The sequence below is a fragment of the Sarcophilus harrisii genome, chromosome 1, assembly GCF_902635505.1.
Source record: "Sarcophilus harrisii chromosome 1, mSarHar1.11, whole genome shotgun sequence".
In the NCBI taxonomy this organism is placed as follows: Eukaryota; Metazoa; Chordata; class Mammalia; order Dasyuromorphia; family Dasyuridae; genus Sarcophilus; species Sarcophilus harrisii.
The window spans coordinates 398,722,402-398,749,465 of NC_045426.1; the positions used below are offsets into that span (position 1 = coordinate 398,722,402).

Below are 27,064 nucleotides of genomic sequence, written 5' to 3' on the forward strand. Positions count from 1 at the left end.
TTTTTCAATAAATTGTTTTAATTATTTTAAGTACACACAAAAGACAACAATAATAATCCTTCACTGATTAAGTTGCTTTACTAAATGGGAAGTAGTAATATGAGGGAAAAAGAGAGGAGGAAGAGGATTTAGAGACAGAAAATCCAGATCCAATTCCAGCCTTTATACTTTATGACTGATATGAACCTAGGTAACAAAGTCACATTTTTGTACCTCATTTTATTCCTCTGTAAAATGAAGGAGCTGAATCATGTGATCTCTTAAGTCCTTTCAAATGGTAAAATTCTAATGAACTCTCCAAGTGGGATATAAAGTATTCTAATTACCTGATCATTTGTAAATGTGCTTGAAAATGCTAGATGCAATCTGCTTAAATTATTTTTTAGGAGGTCCCCATTCTTCATAGAAAATACCACAAGGAGGCAGGTAGGTGATGCAGTGGATAAAGCACTAGCCCTGAAGTCAGGAGGACCTGAGTTCAAATCTGACTTCAGACACTTAAAGCTGTGTGACCCTGGACAAATCACTTAACCCCAATTGCCTCAGAAAAAAAAAAAAGAAAATACCACAAGTCAGCTTCTACCTGGACCTGTACAATGTACACTGTCAAAGGAGCCTCCAATGCTATACTTATATCCAATAAGTTCTGGGACCTCAGGTGCCAATAAAAACATTTTTGATTTGTAAATTTCCCTTTTGGGTGCCTACCAAGTCTACATTCTCTACAGGTAGAGTTGATCACATTGGATTTTCTTATAATTATTTGATCTTCCTTAAGGATCTCCTGCAATGCCTCATTGGTATAAGAGATCCTGGATTCAAAAGGGGAAGGTTTCAAATTCAGGTCAGTAGACTTTTCCCTGTTTGTTGCCTGAAGTACACAAAAGGCTAAGTTTAGCAAGTCTCTTCATCAAAATCAGATTTGACATTAAGTGATCCCAAGATCACCAATTTAGACTTAGACTAGATTTTAAAGGTTGCTTTTCTTTCAGTGACAGATGAGAAAATTAAGGCCTCTTGAGCAAAGCTACTTATGAAGATCCATTACTGAAATGTAGTAGGGAGATACAATTTGCTCTGGTAGAGACCATTTCTATTCTGACCAATGTATGGATGCTAAAAGCCCTAAAGTTCAAGGATCTTTCTTGGTTCTGATGATAGCTATATAGATTGAAAGTCTGAGCCATGTTTAAGGCCAGTGGATCTCTCTACTTCTGCTTAATGTAAAGACAATAAATTCCTACTGTTTCAAGTGGGTATGACTATGTCACACCTTAGAAACCATTATTAGGGGGAAATGGTACATATGGGCAAAGACTCAGTTCAAATTACAAGTTTAGAGTTATCCAAAGTCTAATATAGCTGCTTAATTTTTATACATTTAAGTGGGCTTTTAAAAGTTAATAATTTTTTTTTTGATGGGAATTTGGGGGATGGTAAAAAAAAAGTTTTTAAATAGCTGTTACTTAAATGACTTCTAATATAGTATGTTATTAGCATGGATTTATTCATGGTTCCATTGCCTCTCTTTAGGGGAAATGCTGTGATCACAACTACTATATTAGGGTTATACACAATCTGGTATAGTGAGTCTCTTGAGGTGGATTGGAAGGATTGCTGGGCTTATCCTCAGGAAGACCTTGTATTCTAATTCTGACTCATAGTTGAATGGCTGTTTGAATCTGGGCTTATCACTTAACCCCAATGTGTCTCTATCAGCGTCCAATTAGTTGATGACCAGAATGATATAAGAGCCTAAGATATTTGTCTCAGATAAGTGATAGTGGTTGTTAAGTATTCTTTGGGGTTTTCTTGGCAAAAAATACTAGAATGGTTTGCCATTTCCTTTTCTAACCCATTTTACATCCCATTGAATGAGTCCCTGGTCCATAGGCCATAAATAGAGTAAAAATTTACTAATTTTGAAGAGTTGGGGAAGAAGATAAGATTAGTTGAATTATTAAGTATTTTTCAATAAATAGTTTTAATTATTTTAAAATAGATACAAAAGACAACAATAAAAATCTTTCATTGACTGAGTGTAAACAACTGAGTTGCCCTGAGTCACATAGTAATAATTATGAGAGGCCACATTTGAACTTGCATCTTTTTGACTTTAAATCCGGAGCTCTATTTTGAGCCCTGATAAATAAGTGATAGATATTCTAAAAAATATGTGAAGAGACATACTTACCAATTCTTTTGAAATCCTGTGTGTTCGGAGAGAAGCTATGGAATGCAGATTTCTTTTTGCAAAAGAACTATTTGCACTGTAAAGTCTTATTTTTCAAGTCTTAGGATACCGTCACAAATGACTGTTTAGCTCCCATGGCAGCAGTGTCAAACTATATTAATTCCATTTGACAAGTATTTAAAAATGTTTTTAAATGTGAGAAACAGTCTAGTAGAGGGGCTACAGAGTCAGAGAATCTGAGTTCAAACCCTGCTTTTTATCTTAAACTCCCTCTGTTAATTTTTCTTGGAATAATTTTTCTTATCTGTAAAATTTAGTGGATAGGATTGGGTGGTCTTTTAAGTTTTTTCCAGCTCTGTTCTATGATCTTAGAAACCTGAACTAACACATACCATTATGTTTTTATTTTTGGCTTAACCTATGTAAAAATCAATAATGATAATACTCTCCTCTTATAATAAGTACTTTCCTCAAAATAAAGTAACATAGCTCATATTATAGTACATATGCCATTTGTATGTTATGAATCAGTCAACTAGTACCATTATTTGACATCTACCGGGTGCCAGACATTGTATAAAATGCTGGGGATACAAAGACAAAAGTGTGGTTCTGTGTCACACCTGTGGATTTATTGGATCATCTGAGATACGGGGTAAGGGTTAACACCAATGCTGAGGCTCCAGCAACAGCCCAATATGCAATGTAAGCAATTTCTGGTGATGAAATTATCTCTGTTCTGGCCATCTAAAGGCTAATCTTAGCACATTCAAAGATGTTATCATTACTGTTTCCTTAATAGGTGTCCCAAAGAGCTAGAAAGCTAATGGCTTTCTTTATCTGCAAAATTTCAGAACCTAATGCTTGGAAAGGAAAAATCAAAACCATGTTATATTTAAAGGGAAGTTTTATTTGGCTTTTGAAGACAAGGCAATTTTGGAGTCATATTGGAATATGGAGCAGTTTTTGAATGCTGCAGACTAAAATTGGATTCAATGATTGTTTTAAATCAGTACTGTGACCAGTCACAGTTATTGAGAAGTAGGGATGGGAGTGCCACATAAGGCAAACAGGGATATTTGCAGGTGATCTTTACATTAGTGTGAATATGTAGTTGGTAAAGAAGATACATGTTCCCTCCTATATCATTAGCATGGCAGAAGTGCCAAACTCTTAGCCACAAAACTCCTGAAGGGAGCAAATAAGATTAAAATGAAATTGGGATGTGTTTAGCAAAATAAATAAAAATACCACACAGATAATGTTCATGTGTTACTGAGTCGAAAGGCAGGCCACAGGGATTAATTTTTATTTGAGTCTGACATAAATATTATGTGAACTGTAGGCATAACAAGGGCAAATCACTTAATCTCCCTGAGCCTCAGTTGCCTTATATGAAAAATAAGGATGGACTAGACAGTGTCTGAGGTCTTTTGTCTTTAAATATCCCCTCTTGTTTAGTTGACTTTTGATAGCAATCTTGGGCAATATTAACTGTTGAGGAGAATAGAATGTTACTTTTCTTGACCCTCCTATCAAACAGTGCTGTATACAGATGGAGTCTTTGCACAAGAGATGGCTATCTTCTTATATCTGAAAATTTTTTTCCTTTCATTTTCAAAGAGAATTTCCCTGCCGGGCATCCAGAAAATATTCTTCTAAAAAGGATACTGTTTTCAAAAGAATCACAAAATTCCTTGGTCTTTTTTTTTTTTTTTTTTTTTTTTTTTTTTGCTTTTGGATGATCATGACAATTGATCAAACAATTTTCATTTTTATCTTTTCAGTACAACTTCATTGATATACATAAGGCAGGAATTGAAGGGATCAGTCAGAAAAAGACATTATTGAGGATGACTACAAAAATGTCAGTCATCCAGTAATTATCACTGTAGGTGGGGACATATTTAAAATAGCTAATTGCTTCCAAAACACCAAGAATCATTATTATTATCAGTTTTCAAGTAAATCTTGTTTTGAATTCGATTTTACTTGGAATAATGTCACTTTTTTTTTTTTTTGCAGACTATGTGATTGAGTACATTCTGTGCATTCCATTTTTTAAGAACACTGTCAGCATGATTTGCTAAACGAGAGATTATAGGCATAGAATTAGTAATATCAGCCTGTTTTTTAAGAATATCAACTGTATCCTCTTTTGTTATGGCCCTTTTGTTTATGCCTCTGTGACATTTGTGATGTACTTAAATCATTAAGGTGTCTAATCGCAGTTACTTGCACCATCATCACTTAGTGATTATTTGATGTTCAAGTAGATGACAGCGCTTGCAGGCATGAGAGCAGGGTTTCAGCTTTTTGCTCTTAGGTTAACTTTTTCACTTGGATGAATAGGAAGTGAAATTTCTCTACTAAGTCCGGATAAAGTTCTGGTTTATTTTAAACTAGTTAATTTGTAATCTCAACATCATAGAAATACAGAACTGGGAGGGTCTTAGCAAAACTGAGTACAGTTCTTAGAAAGAACACTCTCTGCAGTATACTTGAGTGGTCAGGCAATCTTTGCCTGATTTCCACTCACTGGGGGAGTCAAGCTTCCCCTAAGATCTGTTATTTGGCAAGCCCTTTTATCCAAAGGCCATGACATATTTGAGGGCAGTCATAAAATATTCTCTCTCCTATCCTTCAGGTTTTTACATATCATGTAATTCATGTGCTTATATTTTAGACATTTCATATGATTCTAACTAGAAGAATAATCTGAAAATGGCATTACGATACCTGGTTATGTTTGATATCTTCAGCAGGTGCACCATAAGAATTTCTGTACAAAGTTGAAATTCCAGTGTTTTGAGCTGTAGGTAAAAATCAAAGCACAGAGTGTTAGCCTGGAAGCCAAGAGGCCTAGGACAACAGTAATAAATTGGTTGTGAGGCCATCACCTAATCCAATGAAGCTCTTTTTATTACGGCTGCAGAGAAGGTAATGATTTGGCTCAGCTTTTATCCACATTGCAGAAATATGGTGGAAAAGTAAAAAAAAAAAAAATAATAATCCTATGAAGATTTCGAAGCACATCAACTTCTTATGATTATGGTCATGTCATAGATGGGGTCAAGGGAATACAAAACACAGATGGTGAATTTGCAAGTTTTGTTGCCTTTTTTTCTCACTAAAAACAGACTGACAAAAAATGTCATTCACTGAAATAGAAGTTTATGTTAGTATCTTAAGTTATATGTTGAAGAATCAATTTGTAATTTGGAAATGCAGATGATTTTATTCACCTTTTAGATAGCTCACTTCTTAATAAGGCAATTGATTATCAGTATGTGTGCATTGCCAGTTTTCTTCTTTGTAACTAGGAAGGTCCGAATATAGAATCCTTCTAGATATGGTGGAAATTCCTCCCTTTTTCCATTTCCTTTGTTTCATTCCTGGACATATATAGCCCTGATTTAAAGGGAGACCTGTTTTTCCAATTGCCAAGAGCTTTCTTGATACTGAACAGAGAAATTTAGCTGCACCACTTTCAGGACAAGATCACCTCGGCTCTAATTTATTATTGTGTATAAAAGAAATGACTTCAAGACTACTCTAAAGAACTCATGATGAAAAATATAATCCATTTCCACAGAAAGAGCTGATGGAATCTGAATTCAGATCGAAGCTTACTATTTTTTGTTTTCTTTATTGTTCTGTGAATCTTCTTTTACAACATGACTAATGTGAAAAAATGTTTTGTATGCTTACACATCTATAACATATATATTTGATTGCTTATCGTCTCAAAGAGGAAGTAGGTGGGGGAAGGAAGGAAAAAATTAGAAACTTAGAATTTTAAAAAAGATTGTTTAAATTGTCTTTACATATAATTGGAGGAAAAATAAAATCCTTTGAAATATCTTTTTTTTTTTTTTTTTTAATAATTGGCCCAAGAGGACAGGAAAAGTTACCATTGGGGCAAACAATTTGGGAAGTGGGAAGGGTCAATTTAATGGGGAAGATATTGGACCTGTGATTTCATTGACTTGGAAAATCCCCAGGAGAGGAAACTCACTTCTGCATTAATGCAGGTTGCTACCTCCTCTGCAAATTATAGTCTTAGAGAATTGCACAGAAAGATTAAGTAAGTGACTTTCCTATGGTCACAGAGCCAGGATGTGCTCAAGATGGGACTTGAGTCAATGTTTTCCTGGCTTTCAGTCCACTTCTCTATTCCTTACAGCACGTTATGACTATGACATTATATAGGATGTACCAAGTGAAGGATTAGTACTGCACATTAAGGTTTAACTGTTGAGTTTAACTCTTGCTCCAAAAAATCCCATCACTCTCACCTTAGCTTGTAATGTTTTGAAAACCTTGAAGAAAACAGACAGGAACTGTGATGCACTGGTGAAAAGTGAGCCTGCTGGGGAAAGGATGGGCTTTTTCTTTGTTCCTCCGAATAGCATGTATTTTTCAGAAGGGATTCTGTCCTTCTATATGCTTGGTTTCCCTCCCTGTCATGTGACAGTGATCCCTCTGAGCCAAAGATGTTTCTAGTGGAGGCTGAATTCCTCCCACGATTTTGACCTGCTCCACCTATTTCAAGTTGACAGTGTAGCTGAAATTGAACTTATGACAGTTGCAAATACAAAAAGCTGATTTCTACAGCAACTATGTGTCCTTGTAGGCATCAGCTCAGATGAAGGCTAATAGAAGAACTCCCTTTCTTGCTTTCTTTCTCCTTTTTTCTCTTTAAAAAACAAAACACACAATTCTCTGTTTCAAGCATAATCAACCTATTTAAGATCGAAAGAGCTTTAAAATCTACAAATGATACATTTATAAATAGGAATACAGTGTTTGCTGAAAAGAATCTGAGAAGCTCAAATCAGAGAGCTTAATCCCTTGGGTGAATTTAAAGTCAGGCAGTGTAGCTCCTAGTATCACACAGTCCTGTTATGAAGAGTGCTTCTGAACACGTAATGTTTCCAGGGAATTGTGACAGCAAGAAATAGCTGTAAAAGTCCGTTATGCTTTAATGAACAGCTGACTTTTGCTTACTGAGAGTTATGTAGTGACAGAAGAACACCAAGAAGAAAAGAAAGTTTGAGAATTAGTTTAATAGGGAGTCCTGGAAGGAAAACTAATTTATTCTTTCCCCCTCACAGAAGCCTACATTGGTTTAGAAACTAAAGACTGAAAGGTGGATGAGATTATATTTAGTTAAATTTTCACATGATTTCCGAAGATTAAAAATTCATGTGTTCTTGATCCAAAGGTGAAATTTCCTATGACTCTTTAGAAAGAAAGAATGTGATAAAGGGAGATCACATTTTTTAAAAGTTGATTTTTAATGCATTTAACTTCAAACATTTTATGGATTACTTGAATAGGAATAAACATTGCTTTTGGATCCAATGAACTTAAGGAATCTAGTTAGCAAATAGAAACAGTCTTTGGCAGAGTGCAGAACTTTGCATGGTGCTGAGATTAATATCTAACCCCATATATCCTCACAGTTATGATACTGGACTTTGCTGATCACTTTCTGCCTCTAGAGTAAAAAAAAAACAACAACAATATTTTATTTCCCCCAGTTGCCTGTAAAAATAACTTTAAAAATTCATTAAAAAAACTAAGTTACAAATTCTTTGTATTCTTCCCTTCTCTTTCACCTCCCTCAGTTTGTAGCAATCTGATATACTTCTCCATTTGAGAATAGGCCGATTATTAGTGATCACAATGCTTTCATGGTCTTTCAAGAAATTATTAATTTTTTATTTCAATTGCTCAGTAAATAAGAGCAAAATCTTGAGAATCCCTTTAGATAAAACCAATCAAATACATGCTATATACAGTACACAGGCTTTCCTGTTTTCTGCCTATTATGGAATACTACAAAGTCATATTAAGAGCAGTTCCATGTTGAGCTTAGTTTAGCAAATGGGAAAAGCATAGGGAAGAGCACACATCAAATCTATTTCAAATTACAAATATGTAAACATTTTTAAACATATTCTGTAAAAACAAATGCTTTCACAGTAAAATTGTTTATTCTTGTAATTAAAGATTCAATTTATAGTCTTGGATAAACCATTTTATAACAACATGGGAATAATAATTACAAAAATTACTATGTCATCGTACTATGATTTCTTTCTTAGCTTTAAACTAATCAGTACAAATTGGGGTCTGTGTTTAAATGATCCCTGCTATTGGGATAAAGCATTTAGATCCACGAGTTTGAATATATACTCCATATGACAAGCACCACAATTTTAAAAATAAAAAAAAAGTATTAAAATGTTTCACCCAACCTACTTTTCTTGCTTTGTAAGAGACATTATATTTAGTCATGGTGATGTAGTGGATAGAAGGCTGGACTTGGTATGAGGAAGATTTGTATTTAAATCCTGCCTCAGTTACTAACTAGTTGTGTGACTTTGTAGATCATTTATTTAATCATTCTGTACCTCAGTTTCCTTATCTGTTAAATGAGAATGCTACATTCAGCAACCTCTGAAGTTTTCTCCCTTCCCATATATAATCTTATGAACCCAACATAACAATTCATGCCACAGAAATGTCTTAGATTTAGCATTTTAATGATACTTTTGCCTCAAGTGACCTCATCAATTTGCAAATATTTTTGGCTCTTTCTATGTTTTAGACACTCTTCTGGGTACGTGGAATACAAAAACAAACACAAAACCATTTCTGCCCCCAAGAAGCTCCCATTCTATTGTGTAGTTGGCATTTTACATCTTTGATCCAAGAAAAGAATTTGCTTTTACTAACTTAGCAAATAATCTTACGTGTCAGTGAGTCCTTGAAGTTCCCAGGAGTATTTCTAAGAGTGGAACACTAAGGACTTGAGACCTAAGGACAGAAACTAAATAAATTGTTCCTTTTCTTAAAAAAAATTCATTTCTCAGGATCACAGAATCTCAGAGTTTTTCTGTCAGAGACATTCACCAACTATGTTTCTTTTCTTTAGAAGGTGAAAGGATTTAAAGAATATCTCCTTTTATTCCTATTTGTCCAGGATGATGAAGAGATTTTGACAAGATGGAAGAAAAAGATTCTGAGAAAAATGGGGGAGTGAAAGTTCATGTTCAGGGTCAAATGGTTGGTGAGTAAAAGGAAAGAAAAAAAGCTTTAAATAAGTGAAGCTATATAATAAAACTGAGGTAGAACTGGTCCTTCTGAAAGGAATCAGTAGTTTTTTGTCCCTGGAACAAAAAAAGCTATTCATCTCAGCAAAGGAAGATAGCAAAATTGTTGATCAGAGGAGGAAGAGATAAGCAATGGCACTGAAGGCTTCCTCCTGAGGGATATGTAAAGGTGGGCTAATGACTAACATGCTAGACTTGGGGTTAAGAAGACTGAGTTGAATTCAAATCCTACCTCTGCCACTTATCAGTTATGTGACACTGGCCATGATCTTTAACCTTTTTGATTCTCAAGATTCTCATCCATAAAATTGAGCTAGTAACACTTGTGAAAACTATCTTCACCATCACATTTCTTAATTTCCCCAGTTGTTAGTGATCTTTCCCCAAATTTCTTCACATAGTTCTTCTATTTGCTTATATGGATATATTGTATCATTGAGGGCAGGCAAAATAATTTTTTTGTGTCCTTGTATCTCCAGTAGTTACTTAAAAATTATTTGTTAAATTGAATGGGTTTCCATAAGATTACACAAACTCATTTATATGCTCTTGGCCACTAATATCTCTCTGGGAAAAAAGTTGAGTGTGTTGCTTGATGTGGAATCTAGGTTGTTTTGTTCTTCTTATTATAAAAGTTGATGATGTTATTGTTTAGTTATTTCAGTTATACCTGACTTTGTCACCCTACTGGCTTTCTTGGCAAAGATACTGGGGTAGTTTACCATTTCTTCAGCTCATTTGACAGAAAAGGAAACTGAGGCAAACAGGAATAAGTAACTTGCCCAAGATCACACAACTAGTAAATGTCTGGGGTTAGATTTGAATTCAGGAAGATGAGACTTCCTGAGTTCAAGCCCAGCATTGTCCTGCTTAGCTTAATCATTTCAACTTCTTAAGAAATGATGATTCTCTCTTTTTAAATGGTGTTTTCATGTCTATTTCCATTTTTTTTATATCAACAGCTTATTTAAATACATCAGTTAGAGCTGCCTTAGTAGGATACTTGATTTTCTCATTTTCACTCTTTATTGTAATTTAATATTGATTTTGATCTTTGCTTTAATAAGTCAGTGGTCAGGCTATTCAGAAGGCTGATTAGAAAATCAATATCCATAACCCTATCAATAACCAGTCATCCCATGACTACTAAAATAGTCAATTTAATTTTTGTGATATTTTGTGCTTGACAGTAGAATGGCTCTCTTCTTGAAGGAAATATTTGTGATATATAGTTGTGATGCTTCAGTATATTAAGCAAGTGTTTGGCCTCTCTTTTTTTCCAGAAAAAAAGCATATGCATTTAATTATTTTAAAATAGTTCAGATCTTTAGGCTGAGATGAATTATATCTCAGGGATCTGTAAAAAAAAAAAATCATTGAGAAAGCCATTTGTAAACTCTGAACAACTACAGAGAAGAGTTTCTAGGAGACTGAAGATTGGCGCATAATTATCTCTCTCTTCAAAATAGATAGCATTTATGTAGCAATTTAAAGTACATCAAGTGTTTTATATATTATCTCTTTTGATTCTTATAGCATCACTATGAGAGAGTTATAGTTGAGGGAACTTGGACTGGAGGAGGTTAAGTGACTTTCCTAGCATCACCAAGTTATCTAGTAAGTATCTGGGGTAACACTGAAACTTAGATCTTACTGAGTCCAAGTTCAACCTTCTATCCACTGTGCCACTTACCTGTCCCAGAAACTGCACCCCAGTAAGCTTGAATAATTCCTGGAAAAATTCTAAAATGCATTGTTCATTAGAATCAAAAAAGATGATTAAGATTAGGTTATGGCAGACATGTCTGACTTTTACTGAGTTATTTGCTGACATAGCAAGATGATATTGTATATATATAGAAAAAATCATATATGTGAAAATGACATGTTTATATAATTTTATATTTAGATATGTTTAGATATAGTTGTATATTTTGAGATTTATATAATTTTATAATATATGTATAAAATCTCTTTATATATATATATCCATAATATATATGTCTTGTTTGTATCCCAAGGTGATAAAATAAATACTATCAAATTTTTATGGCTCCAAAAGTATATAAATAAAAAATATGTATGTACATCTACCTATATATATGTATTTATATGCTCTCTCTTACATATACGAGAGAAAGTTTACAATATTATTTTGATATGCCAGGCTTGTAATCCTGTAAAAGGATTCATATGTCTATATATCCATATATATATATATATATATATATATATATATATATATATACACACATATATAGTTTATATAAAACCAGATACATACATATACATACATATATATACACACACACACACTTACATATATAAAGTAAAAGTTTTTTAAGAGCTCTATTTGGATGAGTTAAGAGAATTGTGAGCCAGTTATATTTATTTAGATTCCTATATGATTAGAGAAAGAACTCTAAACTGGAAGTTAGAAACTATGGACTTTACTCCTTAGGTTTGCCTCCAAGTAGCTGGGTTACTTGGTATTTCTAGTAATCTAGTTGAACTCAGGGTAAAATGTGTTTTTGGCTAAATCAAACTTAAAAGAAGAAGGGAAATCCTGCTTTCATTCTAGTTTATATGAAAAAGAAGTTGCAGTTTTAGCAGACTGCATTCTCAATGTGAATCAAGAGTGGTTTGGCTGCCAAAAAGACCATATGATCTCAGGCTTTATTCACAGTGGTATCATGTACAGAAGGAAGGCAGAAAATATTTGCTGTATTTGAGATGGTATCCACAGGGCAGTGGAAACATGTATGATTTGTGTAAGTAATAGGCTAGAACATTATCAACAATGATTTGCAACCAAGAAATAGCACAGAAGATTAGCTAAGAGATATGGGATTAGAACAGGAGGTAATAAAGGTCTGGTAATGTAGTGGGACTTAGCGATAACAACTGAACAATTGAGGCATTACAGTGGTACCTATATGATATTAAGAGATAAGCAGGGACCAGTTCCAGAATATTGAGTGTGCTCCCTATGGAAAATTTATGAGAAAATATGAACAAAAATTACACGGGGAAGAATGGGTAGTTTGTGATCTGCATTGTTAGAACAATTATCCACATAGATAAAATCATAGATCCATTAAAATTTTCAAGTACTCTGTGATCATATCTAGAGAATTTTTTTTTCTGAGTCCTACTTTTTGAGATGGTCACAAACTCAAGTATACAATCTATACACCAATATTTATTGTTTGTTTATTTCAGTCTCTTTGTGACCCCATTTGGGATTTTCTTGGCAAAAATACTGGAGTAGTTTGCCATTTCTTTTTCTAGATGAGAAAATTAAGGTAAATTGGGGTTAATTTATGTGCCCAGGGCCACACAGCTAGTAGGTATTTGAGGTCAGATTTGAACTTGAGAAGACTCATGAGTCTTCCTGACTCTAAGCCAGACTTCTATGCATTGTACACTTAGCTGCCACAAATCAATATCTATCTGGCAGACAGATATTATAGATAGGCAATCAGGAGATTGAAAGAGTTTGTATGCTTGGTCACTTGAGGAAAGATTGAAGGGCCTTACTAGGCTTTACTTGGAAAATGAAAGGCTTCAGGGGAAATATGATGTCTTTAAATATTGGAAGGGCTAAATGTTAGTTATAAAAATGATGATAATGGTGCTATGAGATTTATTCTGTATGATACCAGGGCAAAAGTGTGAATAGATCCTGTTGTCTTTGACAATTGAAACTGGAAAAGAAAAGATTCATGGGGGACAAGGATAGCTATCTTTTTAAAAAATAAATTTATTTATTTATTTTTAATGCACATTGCTTTATGGATCATGTTGGGAGACAGGATAGTTATTTTAAAGCATATAAAGGTTATCTTATGGAAAAGGGATTAGACTTGTTCTGCTTAGTCCCAGTGGCATAATTAGGAATACCAGATTTAATTTGCAGAGAGAACAATTTAGGATTGTGATATAAGGAAAAACAATGAGTTTCAGATAATCAAAGTTATCCACAATGGAATGGTTTTTCTGAAGAGATCCTGTGGGTTTTCAAAAAAAAAAAAAAAAAAAAAAAAAAAAGACCACTACTTGATAATTTATGATTCAGAAGGGATTCTTTTTTCAGATCTAGGTTGTGTGAGATGATTTCTGATATTCCTTGCAAATCTGAAATTGATGAAGTTAGAGGAAAGCAGAGTTTAGTTTAACATAATAAAATTTTTTCTGTTATTAGGATTATTTCCCACCCCCAATCAATAAAAGAAGAGAAGGGACATTAGACACTTCTACTATAATCTTTTTCCTTTTACAGATGAGGAAACAGAGGCTCAGAGTAATTTGTCCAAAGTCATATAAGTAGAGAGGAGCAGAAGAACTGGGTCCTAAAACCATTGTCCTTTGAGCCCACATCTTCTGCTCTCCTTAAGTACCATGTGCATTCTTTTCTTCATTGAGATATGTCCCAGTTTTCTACCTCAGGGTGTATGACTGACTTCCCTGTTATGATTAAGAATGCTTCAGAGAGAATTTGTGGATCAAGTGAGAAGTTACATTAAGTAAAAAAAACGACGATAGCTGATACTTATATAGTGTTTGATAGTTGAACAGCATTTTTTGGTGACATTCATCTAACCAAGTGACCCCTATAGTCTCTTTGCTCTCTAGGATTGTGATTTATTTCTTAGGACTGTGGAAATTAACCTTCTGTGTGATTCCTCTCTGTAATGAGAATGTATTGAGGAAGAAATTAAAGGACAAGAAGATAAAGCCAGAGAATAAAATAGACCTAGGGAAGCATTTTTTCTTTGAATTATTCCATTCAAGTTTCAGACTTCCTTATGACTACCAAGAATACAATGTTCAATTTTTACCATAGCACAATCTTACCTTTCCAATTCCAGAAAATGGCCTTTTTAAAAAATAAAAGCCCCAAAGCTTGCTAACCATAGATTAGTAGTCAAACCTCTTTACAGAATGGAGTCCTGACCTTCCTTATCATTTTACTAATAAAGTGGACTTGTCCAGGCAACTCTGTATTTTTATCTCACCTGTCATGGTATCTTTCCTGGAAGTGTGTTCTCCTTTAGTTCCATGGTAAGTGGCATTTGTTCCAGTGGACTCATAATCTGTTTTCCTCTCTTTGAGGCTGATCATTTCTCGAGGTGAGGCTGGGGCACTTGCTAATAGGGAAAAAAAAAAGAAAAACAATTTTTTTGTTTTCATCATTTGATTCATATATTTTCTTAGGTTTAATATAAATCTTTTAATATTAGTAACATCAGAATTTGCACTTCAAATTTTATATATGTATATTATATATATGTATATATAGTTTAAAATATGTATTATCACTAAAACTTAGATTTTTAATTTCTCCTCAAATACAGACACAGATAATCAATTGCACATCATCCAACAGTCAGAAATAGAGAGAAAATGATAGTTCTATATCACTTTCTATCTATATCTATTATTTTATATTTTTATGTCTATATCTATATCACTAGATAGTTCTACCTAGTGATAAAACTAGACCTGGGCTTTTTTCTGGATACTCTATGAATAGGACAACTTTATTTTTACTCTGTGGAAAGATGGGTTTGGAGGACACTACTATTAGCATGAAAATTCTCTGAACTACTATAGGAAAATAAAAAATAGCTCTGCTTAAAAATGGAGGCACTTAGGGCCAGCTCTACACCAAGCTAGCAGAATTAGTTTTCTTTGTGTTATCATTTAAAAGGATAAAATGTCACTTATGCACAGAGATTTTCATTAGTCTGCCCAAAAATTTCAAAATCAGAGTCACTCCTTGTGGGGTAGGATTTCCCCATGTGGACCTGGTTTACTGAGACTTTATTTCCTAGGTGCTTGTGGTAGGGGAAATGAAGGAAGTAACTGTCTATTAGTAGTCAGCAGTCATTGATGTTTTATAAGTGATGAATTTAAAAGATTAGCCAGTGGAGAGTCAGATTCTTTAGAAAGCTATATTTTGAGGGAAGAAAAATTTCTTATTCTATGTTCTTGACAACCTAGAGAAAGAGACTTATATACATGGAGGCAAGACTTTTAGATGTGTTTCTTTTACAAATTCTTTTTGTCTTTTTATATCTGTGTTTTTCCTTCCTTTCCTGTCTACCCCTGTCCACATTATACCTATTCCTTAAGAGGTACTAAATCTCATGTTCAGCTATTGAAACTTTGTATGGCTTCCAGAGCCCAACTCAGTTACCCAAAAAAAAAAAAAAAAAAAAAGTCAAATCTGAAAACTACAAATCAGTGAGCTTGACCTAAATTCCTGAATATGTCAATAAAGGAATGATGAATACAATCAGAAGCAGCAAAAATGAGAAGTCAATATACTTTTAATATGAACTAATCATGCCAGAAAAACCTCATCATGGGAGTTTAACTAGATTTAGTAAAGCATTTGACAAAGTCTCAAACTACTTTTTTGGACAAAATGTTAACAGAAAATGTTAACATTTGAAATTGGTTGTGAGCAGCTGAACTCAAGTGGTAATCATTAATAGCTAAATTTTAGTAAAATGGAAGATCTCTAGTATAACTCATCTTTGTCATTTACCATTTTTCTCACAACTTAGAAAGGACATGGCAGCTACATAGCACAGTGAATAGAACAGTGGGCCTATAGTCAAGAAGATCTTAGTTGAAATCTGACCCCAGACACTTCCTAGCTGTGTGATTCTGGGCAAGTCACTTAACCTTATTTGCTTTAGTTTCCTTAGATGTAAAATGAACTGGAGAAGGGAATGGCAAATCACTCCAATATGTTTACCAAGAAAACCCTAAATAGGGTCATGAAGAGTCAAACATGACTAAAACAGCTCAACAAGAAGAATAGATAGGGATAGCATGTTTATTTAATGTGAATCTTATGCAAAGCTAGGAGGGGCAGCTCTCGTATTGGATGAGAGATTCAAAAAACAAAGGTCTTAAGTTATATTCAGGCTTAAAATTGTTAACTTCATTAATTAGAAAAGGATAAGAAATACTTAACAGAATAATTCTCAAAAAGTTCATTTGGGATTTTAGACAACAGTGTAATATGTCAGTCCCCAAAGCTTTAGATTGCAATGTCCCCAGTTAGAAAGACAATGGGTCTATTTTACTTTGTTCTGATCAAACTAGCACACCAGGAATATTTTGATGAGCCCTGGCCACTTTTTGGAAGAACACTGATAAATTGGAAAGCATCAAAGAATGATGAAAGGCTTGGATATTGGGTTATAGAAGAATTAATTGGATGAATTTGAGATTTTCAGCCTGGAGAAGGAAAGACAGTGTGAGATATGGTAACTCTTTTAAAATTATTTGGAGAGTTACTCAGTGGAAGAGTAATTATAGGTCACAACTTTGGAGAAGAGAATGAAGAGCAATGGGTGGAAACTGGAGAGAGAGAGATTTATGATTAATGTATATAATAAGAGCAATCCCAAAATGGAATGACTGTCTTGGGAGGGGTGGGCTTCTTCCTCACTTAATGTCATTTAGGAGAGGTTGAACACCCTCCCGTTGCCTTTTTTTTTTTTTTTTTTTTTGATCAGCAATGTTATAGAAACAATTCTTGTACATAGTTAACTGGATGCCTGCTGAGGCCTTCTTCCATTCTGAGAAAAAAGAGATTTTATCATTCTTTGGTGTGAGCAAGTAAGTACATCTTTATGTTAACAGGCAGCAAATCTAAAATGGTGACTTTAATAAGCTCACAAAAAGTAATTAAAACACAAGTCACAATACTATTTTGCTTCTCAATGATATAGATTTACAAGATTTAAAACACTTTGAACCTTGTTCAAGGTCTTGGAAGATCTTAAGAGAAAGATTCTCAAGAGATTCCTGGAATCTTTGGAATGTTTCTTGCTCCTTATGTTTAGGCAATGTACTCAGAGTGAACACTATTGGAGATGGGATAAAATAAATTTTGCTTTCATATAATATCTCTTAGAGAATAGATGATTGTAGAGAACTGTTTTTATACAAAATGAAGTTTAGCAATGTCTTTCCAGATTTATTCGACTCCCCTTTTTACATTAATTTATTTATTTTTCTCCCCTTCAAATACTATGTTTTAGCCAATTTGGCCCTCTTGTTATTCCTCACATACAATATTCTATTTCCCATCTCTGTCCCTTTACAGTCTTTTCCTCATGCTTTGAATGATCTCCTTGTTAATCTTTGGCTTTTAGAATATCTCTAAATATTCTAAATATCTGTCAGCCCCAGAGCTTTACATGAGGCCTTTCCAGATTCACCCAGCTGGCAGTGCTTTTCCTGAACACACAAAAATACTTCTCTTTAATTTATATATATTTATATATGTTGTTTCCCCCAATAGAATGTAAGTTTCTTGAGGTCAGGGACTATTTATTTATTTAATCCCCAGTGCCTTATAATTGTGTCTGACACATTGTAAATGCTTAATAAATGCTTGCTGATTAAGATTCTCCATCTCATGACTAAAAACCATTACATTGAATTCCCAATCCCTATATTTATGCACACCTGCATTTTTTATTTCCTTCACAAGCTAATTGTACAATATTTCAGAGTCTGATTCTTTTTGTACAGCAAAATAACGTTTTGGTCATGTATACTTATTGTGTATATAATTTATATTTTAATATATTTAACATCTACTGGTCATCCTGCCATCTAGGGGAGGGGGTGGGGGGGTAAGAGGTGAAAAATTGGAACAAGAGGTTTGGCAATTGTTAATGCTGTAAAGTTACCCATGCATATATCCTGTAAATAAAAGGCTATTAAATTAAAAAAAAAAAAAAAAAAAAAAGATTCTCCATCTCAGTGTAGTCCCAAATAGTATTTTTCTCTGAAACTCATTTATGCTTCAGCAAAACCTCACACATTCTTTAAAATTCTGCCACTATATGATCTTGGGTGAGTCACTTAAATTTTCTGAATTTTAGAAACCTTAACTATATAAGTTCCTTCCAAATTGTTAAATTTTACTAATCTAGAAATTCCATGAAAAGTGGATAAAAGGAAGAGTGAAATGAATTTCTAAGTAAAGGAAAAAACAAGTGAAAGTTAGAATGGTGTTGTGCTTCTAGAATAATAATTATTGAATAGCTAGAATCAACAGGGCTTCTGCTGTAAAGATGTGTGGGAGGAGATATAATTTGTCCAATAAGATACAAAGTGATAGCAGTGTACTATAGAGAATGATAGCATATTGATTTATATTCCTCTAAATGATGGCCCTCAATTACCTTGTGCATTCCCATATCATAACCATGTTAGTTTAGGCCCTCATCACTTCTTGCCTGAATTTTTTTCCCCATATGTACTAGGTAGTCCTCTGCCTCCAGAGCCCCTCTCCACCCCACTCCAGTTTATTTTTTCACACAAATGCCAAAATAATAGGCCCTAAGCACTGATCTGACCATGCAATCACCTGTTCAAGAAACTTCATTGCCTCCATACTATCTTGAGGCCAAAATACAAATTATTATTTAATAGCCTTGATCCACCCTATATTTCTAGGATGAATACATATAATGGTCTATACAAATTAGCCAAACTGACCTATTTATTTTTTCCCAAACATAACATTCCACTTCTACATTTGGCTTTGCTTGCAATGTCCCCCTCCAGTTGTTAGTTCTCCCTTCCTATAGAACTCATTTTTCAAATCTTATATAAATTTTAGATTTATCTGAGAACATGATGTATCACTGAGTAAATTACATGTACTATGAAGTCATGGATTGTCTCACCTTTATATGTATATTCCCTAAGGCCTAGTTCAGTTTCTGCTACATAGTCAATATTTAATAAATGCCTGGTTATTGATTATTTAATTAACTGTATCAAGTTTAACAATTTTTTGATCTTGCCGCCTCCTTGCTAAAAATCATCAATGGATCTTGTTTACAGGATAAATATACAAATCAGTAGAACTGTTTTGCATTTGATTTTTGTTTGATTTTGATTTTCCTCTCTTATGAGAATGTCTTTTATTCCCTGACATTGATACCAAGCTTTGGTAGGCTACTGTAGCTGCTTCTAACTTCTACTTTCCTCTTTCTTCTTTTTTTCTTTGTCTCCTCTTAAGATTTTAATCAAATGGGTAAATTTTTGTAGACATCATCACTAATTAAAGGGCTATATTTAAAGATCCTTTTTGCCCTCACCTCCAAATTATTAGAATTTAATATTTCAAGGTGTCAATGTTTATTAAACCGTTCTATACATGTAATTATTCCTTGAACTTTCAAATTGAATGACAGTAATGACCCAATTCTTGAGTAAACTATGTACTATACTCTCTAAAAGCGAAAGCAAGTCAACAGATTTTTATTAAGTGTCTATTATCTAGCATTCTTGGGAAGCCCACAAAAAAGAAGCTACATGGATGATTATAATGTTAATCATACCTAGCACTTATGTAAAATTTCATTTCCCATAAAGTACTTTTTAATCTGTTCTTTCACTTCAGCTTTGCAACATCCCTGTGAATTACTGCTATACTAACTGTAGTTAAAAAGTAGACGAAAAAAAATAGTGCAACAATCAACTAATCTAAAGTTATTATTCTTCCTTAAGTTGTAGTATATTATGGGAAGAATAGAGGAATGATCATAGTCACTTCAGTATAAATAACTGAAATTACATGAGAACTGCCACATTGTAAACACAATCCATCCTGAACAACTCTGTCCTTTATAGTAACAGCCCTAGTTCACAACATCAAGACTGGGAAGGAACCTCAGAGGTGTCAAACATGCTAGCCCAAATGCTGTAGAATTAGATTGAAATGTAATTGGGAAATATTTTTAAAAACACAAAAAATACATTTTAAAATTAAGCCAATACAGGGCGTGCAGGGACTTTTAAATACAGATTAGTGGCCCCTCTTATCTCCTTGAATTTGATACCACTGATCTAATAGTCCATATTTTATGTGCATAGGATTCTCTTCTACAATGTTCCTCAGAAGATACAGTCTGCTTGAAGACCTCCAGTGATGGTTAATTCATTACTTCAAAAGCAATGCACTGTGTTTTTTTGTTCAGTAGTTTTTATTCATGTTTGATTTTTTATGATTCTGCTTGGGACTTCCTTGGCAAAGGTATCTGAGTGATCTCCCCTTCCTTAAACTTCTCACAGTCCTTTTCATATTCTTCCTTGAATTATAACTACTTGTTTATGTGTCTTTCCCCCATCCTCACTTTCAGAACCAAATTTCCTTAAGAACATTGCCTGTATATATACGCAAAGGTAGTGATTTTCCAGTATGAAGAAATATGATCTCACTTTCTGGGAAAGTTAAACACGTATGAACTCTAAACACCGAGCTTGTGTTGGCTCATTCTCCATTAACAATTAGAAATAAAAGACTGGCCATTTGATAAAGCAAATCCAGACTGGAGGTGATTCCAAGAAGCCTTTTTAGCAATTTCTCTTCATATGATCATCCTTATTACACACAAGTAGAGGTCTGACAGAACGTCCAGTTATTGATACAAGGTCAGACATATGTGTTCATGGCAGTTCAGATTCTCTGTCTCTAGTCTTACTGTCAGTCCAAGTGTTTTAAATACCATTACACTGAAACAAATTCTTCAGTTTGGCCAGGAGAGTATAATTTATTCTTGTCAGCTTTCTCCTATATTTTTCCTGAGTTTCTTCATCATTCAGACAAGTTTTAAATAACTATTCACACTGTAAATTCTTGCATAAGGTTTTATGAGAATTTTTTTTAAGACCAGGACCTTCATCTACCGTGTTCCCCTCTGGCCCAGTTTTGGAAAACAGGAACTCTTTAGCAGAAGGAGGGGGAAGCCTGAAGAGAATTCTTTCATTCCAAATATATCTTTCTTTAATACAGACTCAGAAAAATGAGATGACATTTCTACTATCTAAATAGCAATGAAAACCATGCTTCCTGTATGACTGTAGTATGTTCTGGGAAACTTACTCCTGCTTTTTAAAATAAGCCATGCTATGCTTGACTTAATGTGGCTTAAGAGGAAAGTGGAAATAAGCACAAGGTCTATAGGAGGAGAATTTGGTTCTAAATCCTATTTTTGATGCTTCCTCTCAGTGTTACTTTGTATATGTCACATAAAAACTCCTTGCCTTCAACTTTCCTCATCTGCCTTTGGGTTTCCTTTTAGCTTGTGATATAATGTCCTATGAAATAAAGTACATCTTCAAGGAAATAACTAAAGTAAGCTCAGAGCTGAAGTAACCAACTGATTAACTATATGGAAAACTGAACTAAATCACTTAAATGACCTAAGTCAATAAAATAACAGTTTATTCAAGCTCCAACTATAGTATTGAGTGTACAATATAAATAAATGCTACGAAGATGCAGAATAACTATAAAATTCATGAAAAAGTGCCTGGAGTTGTAAAGCTTTCCATTGCTGCCCAAAAGACTTTTATTTGTTCTGAACTATTTTTATGACTGCCATTGAAGTGATACTTAAAGGACTCTATGTCTGGAAGCTTTCCAAGGAAATAGTAGTTGCATGATAGTAGAAATCTGCCCTTTTCCATTATTGGACTCTGGTCAATCCTGATGGGATAACCCACATATAATAATATTAGTGACTAATGGCAAAGTGCTAACATTACAATTTTCATTGAAATGTTATTAAAAAGGATATCTATATATATCTACAAAATATCTATACCCATATATATGTGTATTATATATACATATACATATACATATAGATATATTCATAGGACTTGAATGCCCTCCTCCCACAAACATGGTGTTATGATCAACTAAGCTGCTTTTATCTTTGTTAGAGACATGTGTTTTGCTTATTATTAGCACCTTCTTACCTGAGCGATTGTTAGGAGACATGCGCACAGGAGAAATGGAGGGTGTTCGTGATGAAGAATATGGTCTTTGCCGATCTCTTTCTATTGTTGAAGAAGAGGCTACAAAGTGATACTGTGACCATCCATCCTGGGGGAAAATAATAGATCACTCACTAAGTTCCTGTTAAGTCAGGAAGCACTTTCCATGATTACTCACCTTATGCCATTCTGAATTCACTAACGCCTCTTTCCCCTGCAAAAAACCCCACACCAAAACAACAACCCACAAACAAAACAAATTTCATAAGAGAGCAAGCTTGCTGAATGATTTATTAGTTTCAGTCAATATCAGTAATTATCATTTTTACTTGTTCATGTTCTGTGCAGTCTTTTTCTTGAACAATCTCTTTTAACTGTTGGACACTGCTGACAATTTATGATGCTGCTATAGAATTAATAAGCTATACAGCAACTGCTTGCAATTGCTTGCATAAGGTTGGATTCATTTAATTGCTGTCTAATGAGACTAAAAGCACAAGTTTTAATTGGGGAGATTCCTTTTCTAAGCAGAAGAAGCCTTTGCATTAAATAGAATTCATCTTAATCCTTTATGCTTGAATGTTAAGTTGATATATTTCTTTGAAGTACATCATATATAACTTCTTAGCTCTCCCTTAGTTTTTTTCCCCTTTGTAACTTTTGAGAGAAACCTGATTAGACTATATACACTTACCTGGTTCTGTACTCCTTTCCAACCTATGATGAGAAAATGATATCTTCTTTTGGTGTGATTATCAAGGTAACTATTAGAAATATGTACAAGGAAGGTTTTCTACTCTGTGATAATAATCACCTTCCAAGGTTACTGAATAGGTATCATTTTAGGCTAATTATGATAAACTGTCCTATACAGTACTACTACCCCTCGCTGACAGTCATTTATGTTTAAGGTCACTAAAGATATTAAATATATGTTAAATCTCAGCTGCTCCCCCAAAACAATTATGAGCTAAGAAATGAGCAAGACTGCCCATTAGGTCAATCTTGGTGTTCTCAAGGCCAGATAATAAACTACTGATAATTCAGGCCAGAAATAGAGATTTTTAATTTTAATAGAAACAAGACCAACTTAACTTCAACTTTTCCTTTGTTGAAGAACTTGGTAAATGAAGAACAGTTATTCCCTACCCTCCACAGATGTAGGAACTAAGAAAATATGAATATTCATCACCGACTTGGAGAAATGTGAGACAGTTGTATTATAGCAATATACTCTGTTACTTTAGGACATTGGCATCCATGATTTCTTCTATACTAATATATAATTATTATATATTACACATTAGATTCTGTTTTAACTTTTTAGTAGTAGAGTAGTGACAATTAGCACATAGTCATACATTTAGAGAGAATCTGCTCCTAGTCATTACAGAATAAAGAAACATCAATCATTATTATTTTCACTTGTTCTGGGAAGTCTTTTTTAAAATCAGTGTCTTATATGTCTGCTGTGACATTCCTGACAATTCAAGGTACTGTTATCTACCTTTAGAATTAAGAGTAAGTGATATAGCAACCACTTGCAAAGTATTGGAGGCAGGCACATTAATTTACCATTTGTAGAAGTGTGAATAGTTTCAACTATTCTGCATGTCAATTTGGAATTATGCAAGAGAAGTTACAAAACTGTCCTTTAACCCAGTGATGCCAATATTGAACACATACTCCATTGGAGTCATAAATAATATAGACAGTTATAATCATAAACTATATACATATATATATATATGATTCTTAGCAATGCTTCTTATGGTAATAAAGAATTAGATAGGAAGTAGATACCATCAGTTGGTGAATGGTGAAAAAAACTATAATTCAAGAATATAATAGAACATGTAACAAGAAAAGAACTTAGTACAGTGTCTGGCATATAGTAGGAACTCGACAAGTGTTTATTTCCTTCCCCTTAAAGTTATTAAAAATGATGAATTCTCAAAAGCACTAGAAGAATCCTTTGAACTGAACTAATATGAAATAAACATGACTAACTGCTCACTATACACAATAATTACAGCAATGTGAATGAAGACATTACTAAAAAGATAATGAATATGAATAACCACACAAAAAAAGATTGTTCTGGAGAACAGAGAATTAAACATACTATTCCTCATGGATGAGAAAAAAAAACTAGGGTAGAAGATTTGACACATTCTTAAAAAGGGTCACTAAATGAGGTATTTTTGCTGAACTATTTTTCCTTGTTATAAGGGAGGATACAACCTGAAGGGGGAGATACCCTTACGGATCTCCCATTACTATAATGCGTTGCCAAAAAGTATCTGAAAAAAATTAAGGGATGAGAAGAGGATATTGATCACCTTTTTGACTCTAAATCTTTCCTTTATACCTTAGACATTGTTATATTTCTCTTATGAGTTTTCAAAATTCCAAATAAAGGAGCATCTAGGTGATGCAGTAGAAAGTTCACTGATCCTGGAGTCAGAAGGACTTGAGTTTAAATCTAGCCTTAGACACTTACTAGCTGTGTGATCCTGGTAAAGTCATTTAATCCTGTCTTTCTCTTCCGCTCAAATTCCAAATAATTGCCCCAAAATTCCAAATAAACTTCAACATCTTTTCATATATTCAAAATTCTAAACATGTGACTTATCAAAGATTCATCATTTAATTTATCCTTTCCCTGTGTAAACATTCAGATTTGCAAAGAAAAATTGCTCTCATTTTCTGGCCCTCTTTATATAAAACTTGCTAATCTAGATTTAAATGTGTTTAAAAAAACATCTCCATAACATGGTAAAGTTTAATTAGAATTAGAGTTATTGGAGCAGTAGTGTCTATGCTCCAAGTCTATATGTGGCTAAAGATTATAGGATCATAGATTTAAAGATGAGGTAGTCCTTAGAGGTCATCAAGTAGAAACTCTCTTTTTGCAGTGAGGGAACTGAGACTACTGAGTTTAAAGTTTAAAGAATTTGTCCAAAGACATATATGTAGTAGGTCAATAGAGTATTGGAACTGAGGTTCTCTGATAACAAAGCAGCAAATATTCTCTATCCCATGCTTTCTTCTGAAAACTATTCTTTACAATTTTTTTTATGAGTTCTATGATACTTGCTTATAGATATTTTAAAATGCGCATATTGTATTTGAGATGGGATCTTTTTGATAAACCTAGTGATTACTAAAAAATCTGCTAACAGGAGGAATGTAACTCAAAACTATTTCTTTTAAAAATACAAATTTTAGTATCAATATATTTGACAAAAATATATATGTTGGTTTTAATTATCAGAAAATAAAATAAAATTAAGACTACTGTGTCAAAATCACTGAATCATAGAAATAATGAAAAAAGTCTAATTTAGGACTTTTAAACCTAAAATATTCTGTGTTGCAGTAAAAGATCTAATCTCTACCTTACATAGTTTTTCCTATATATAGGTTCACAGAAAATGGGGGTGGATATGAGGATAGGAACCCTCTAATTTCAAAGAGTAAATTCTGTGAAAGGTAGGAGGAAAGAACATAAATTTTAGGTTTATAAGATTTTTTTTTAAATCTAAGGAATTTTGGCAGCAAATACTTTGTTAACTAGTTAATTTTTTATTTTGCTCTATTAAGCTATATCTATGGAATAGAATTTGAAAAGCCCTAATGACTCTGATTCTGGATAGAAATGCCTTTAAAAAAAAAAAAAAAGGTCATACATTTCTGTTCTTAGATATTTCCAAGGAAAGTGATTTGACTTAATTGATCAAATATTTATAAATGACTTACTCTGTGTTAACTACTGTGGTAGGTGCTGAGTTATAAATAAAAAGAAATAATCCCTATTGTTAAGGAGCTCATATTATGACATTATTGACTTGAAAATACTGAAGATATTCTTTCACTGACAAAACTCCAAATTAAAGCAAATGAGTCTTTAACCATTTGGTAGCTATTTCATTTGGAAATAAATACCTTAAAATATAAATGGGGGGCACCCAATATGCTTCTTGAGAAACTACCGTAAGCAAGATCCCTAATTTCTATTAATATTAATAATAAATGGTAATGTTTCACAATTGCATAATATTTTTAATCCAAGGACTCAGAGTCAATAACAAATGAAGTGACTAACATTCTAAGATTGATAAAGTTGGAGGATATAAATACAGAATGACTCCACTACATATAAAGAATCATATAAGTATATATGTTTCTATATTATATATGTACATATTTTATTGAAGGAGAAAGTCTCTGTTTTTTTGTCTGTGCTACTAATGTCTGTCTGTAATACTAATCATAAGTTATTTGTTCAGCATGTCCAAATTCCATTTCCATTATATTGGATTTAGAAATGATTAGGTTAAGATCATGTGTGTGTTAAGAAGTGCTGTTTCTTGTTACATATTGGTAAACTGGAATATGCATAACATAGAAAAGTAGAGATTTGGGTTGCAATTTTCAATGTATTAGGAAGGATTTCTAATAATTATTTGTATATTTGAGGTTTTTTTTCTTCTGACAAATTTTAACATCACCACAAGCCATGGTTTTTTATTTAGTGCCTAATTATTTTCATTGTGGCTATCTATAGTTACCCTTCATCACATCTAATCTATCCCTGACGTTTGTAGGGGTTAGATAAAATTCAGTAAGAAAACACCCAGCCAATAAAGGCCAGCAAGTAGTAACCCGGGAAAGGCAGTTAATCCTTAATATTGATGATAAGAAACTCTTCTCTTAGTCCTTCAGCAGGAGAATGACCTACAAGTTATGCCCTTCAGCTCAAGATCCAGTCAAGCTGTCAAAAATGCGATATGATATCAGTTCGTCAAATTGCTTTTTTATTTTTAACATATTAAACTTAAAACTGAAGGCTGTTAAATTGTTCCAAGCATATAGAAATGGAAATCCAGAAAGAATAAGAGTTCAAAGCAAT

General features: G+C 33.4%; 1 protein-coding gene and 1 long non-coding RNA gene across 9 annotated transcripts in view; one reads left to right on the forward strand and one right to left on the reverse strand.

Moving 5' to 3' along the window:
- Positions 1-27,064, forward strand: part of LOC116421595 — a 106,950-nt gene that overhangs the window by 75,208 nt on the left and 4,678 nt on the right. The window contains exon 4 of the long non-coding RNA XR_004232045.1: positions 9,189-9,275. This is a non-coding gene — a long non-coding RNA (uncharacterized LOC116421595). The remainder of the gene's footprint in view (positions 1-9,188; positions 9,276-27,064) is intronic.
- The window catches only part of CTNND2 (catenin delta 2), a 1,100,293-nt gene that overhangs the window by 2,425 nt on the left and 1,070,804 nt on the right, over positions 1-27,064 (reverse strand). For all 8 annotated transcript variants that reach the window (XM_031952313.1, XM_031952441.1, XM_031952561.1 and 5 more), the window contains 3 exons: positions 22,132-22,258; positions 14,337-14,468; positions 4,934-5,007 (listed from right to left, as the gene is read on the reverse strand). In XM_031952313.1, coding sequence (XP_031808173.1) covers positions 4,934-5,007; positions 14,337-14,468; positions 22,132-22,258 — 333 coding nt within the window. The remainder of the gene's footprint in view (positions 1-4,933; positions 5,008-14,336; positions 14,469-22,131; positions 22,259-27,064) is intronic.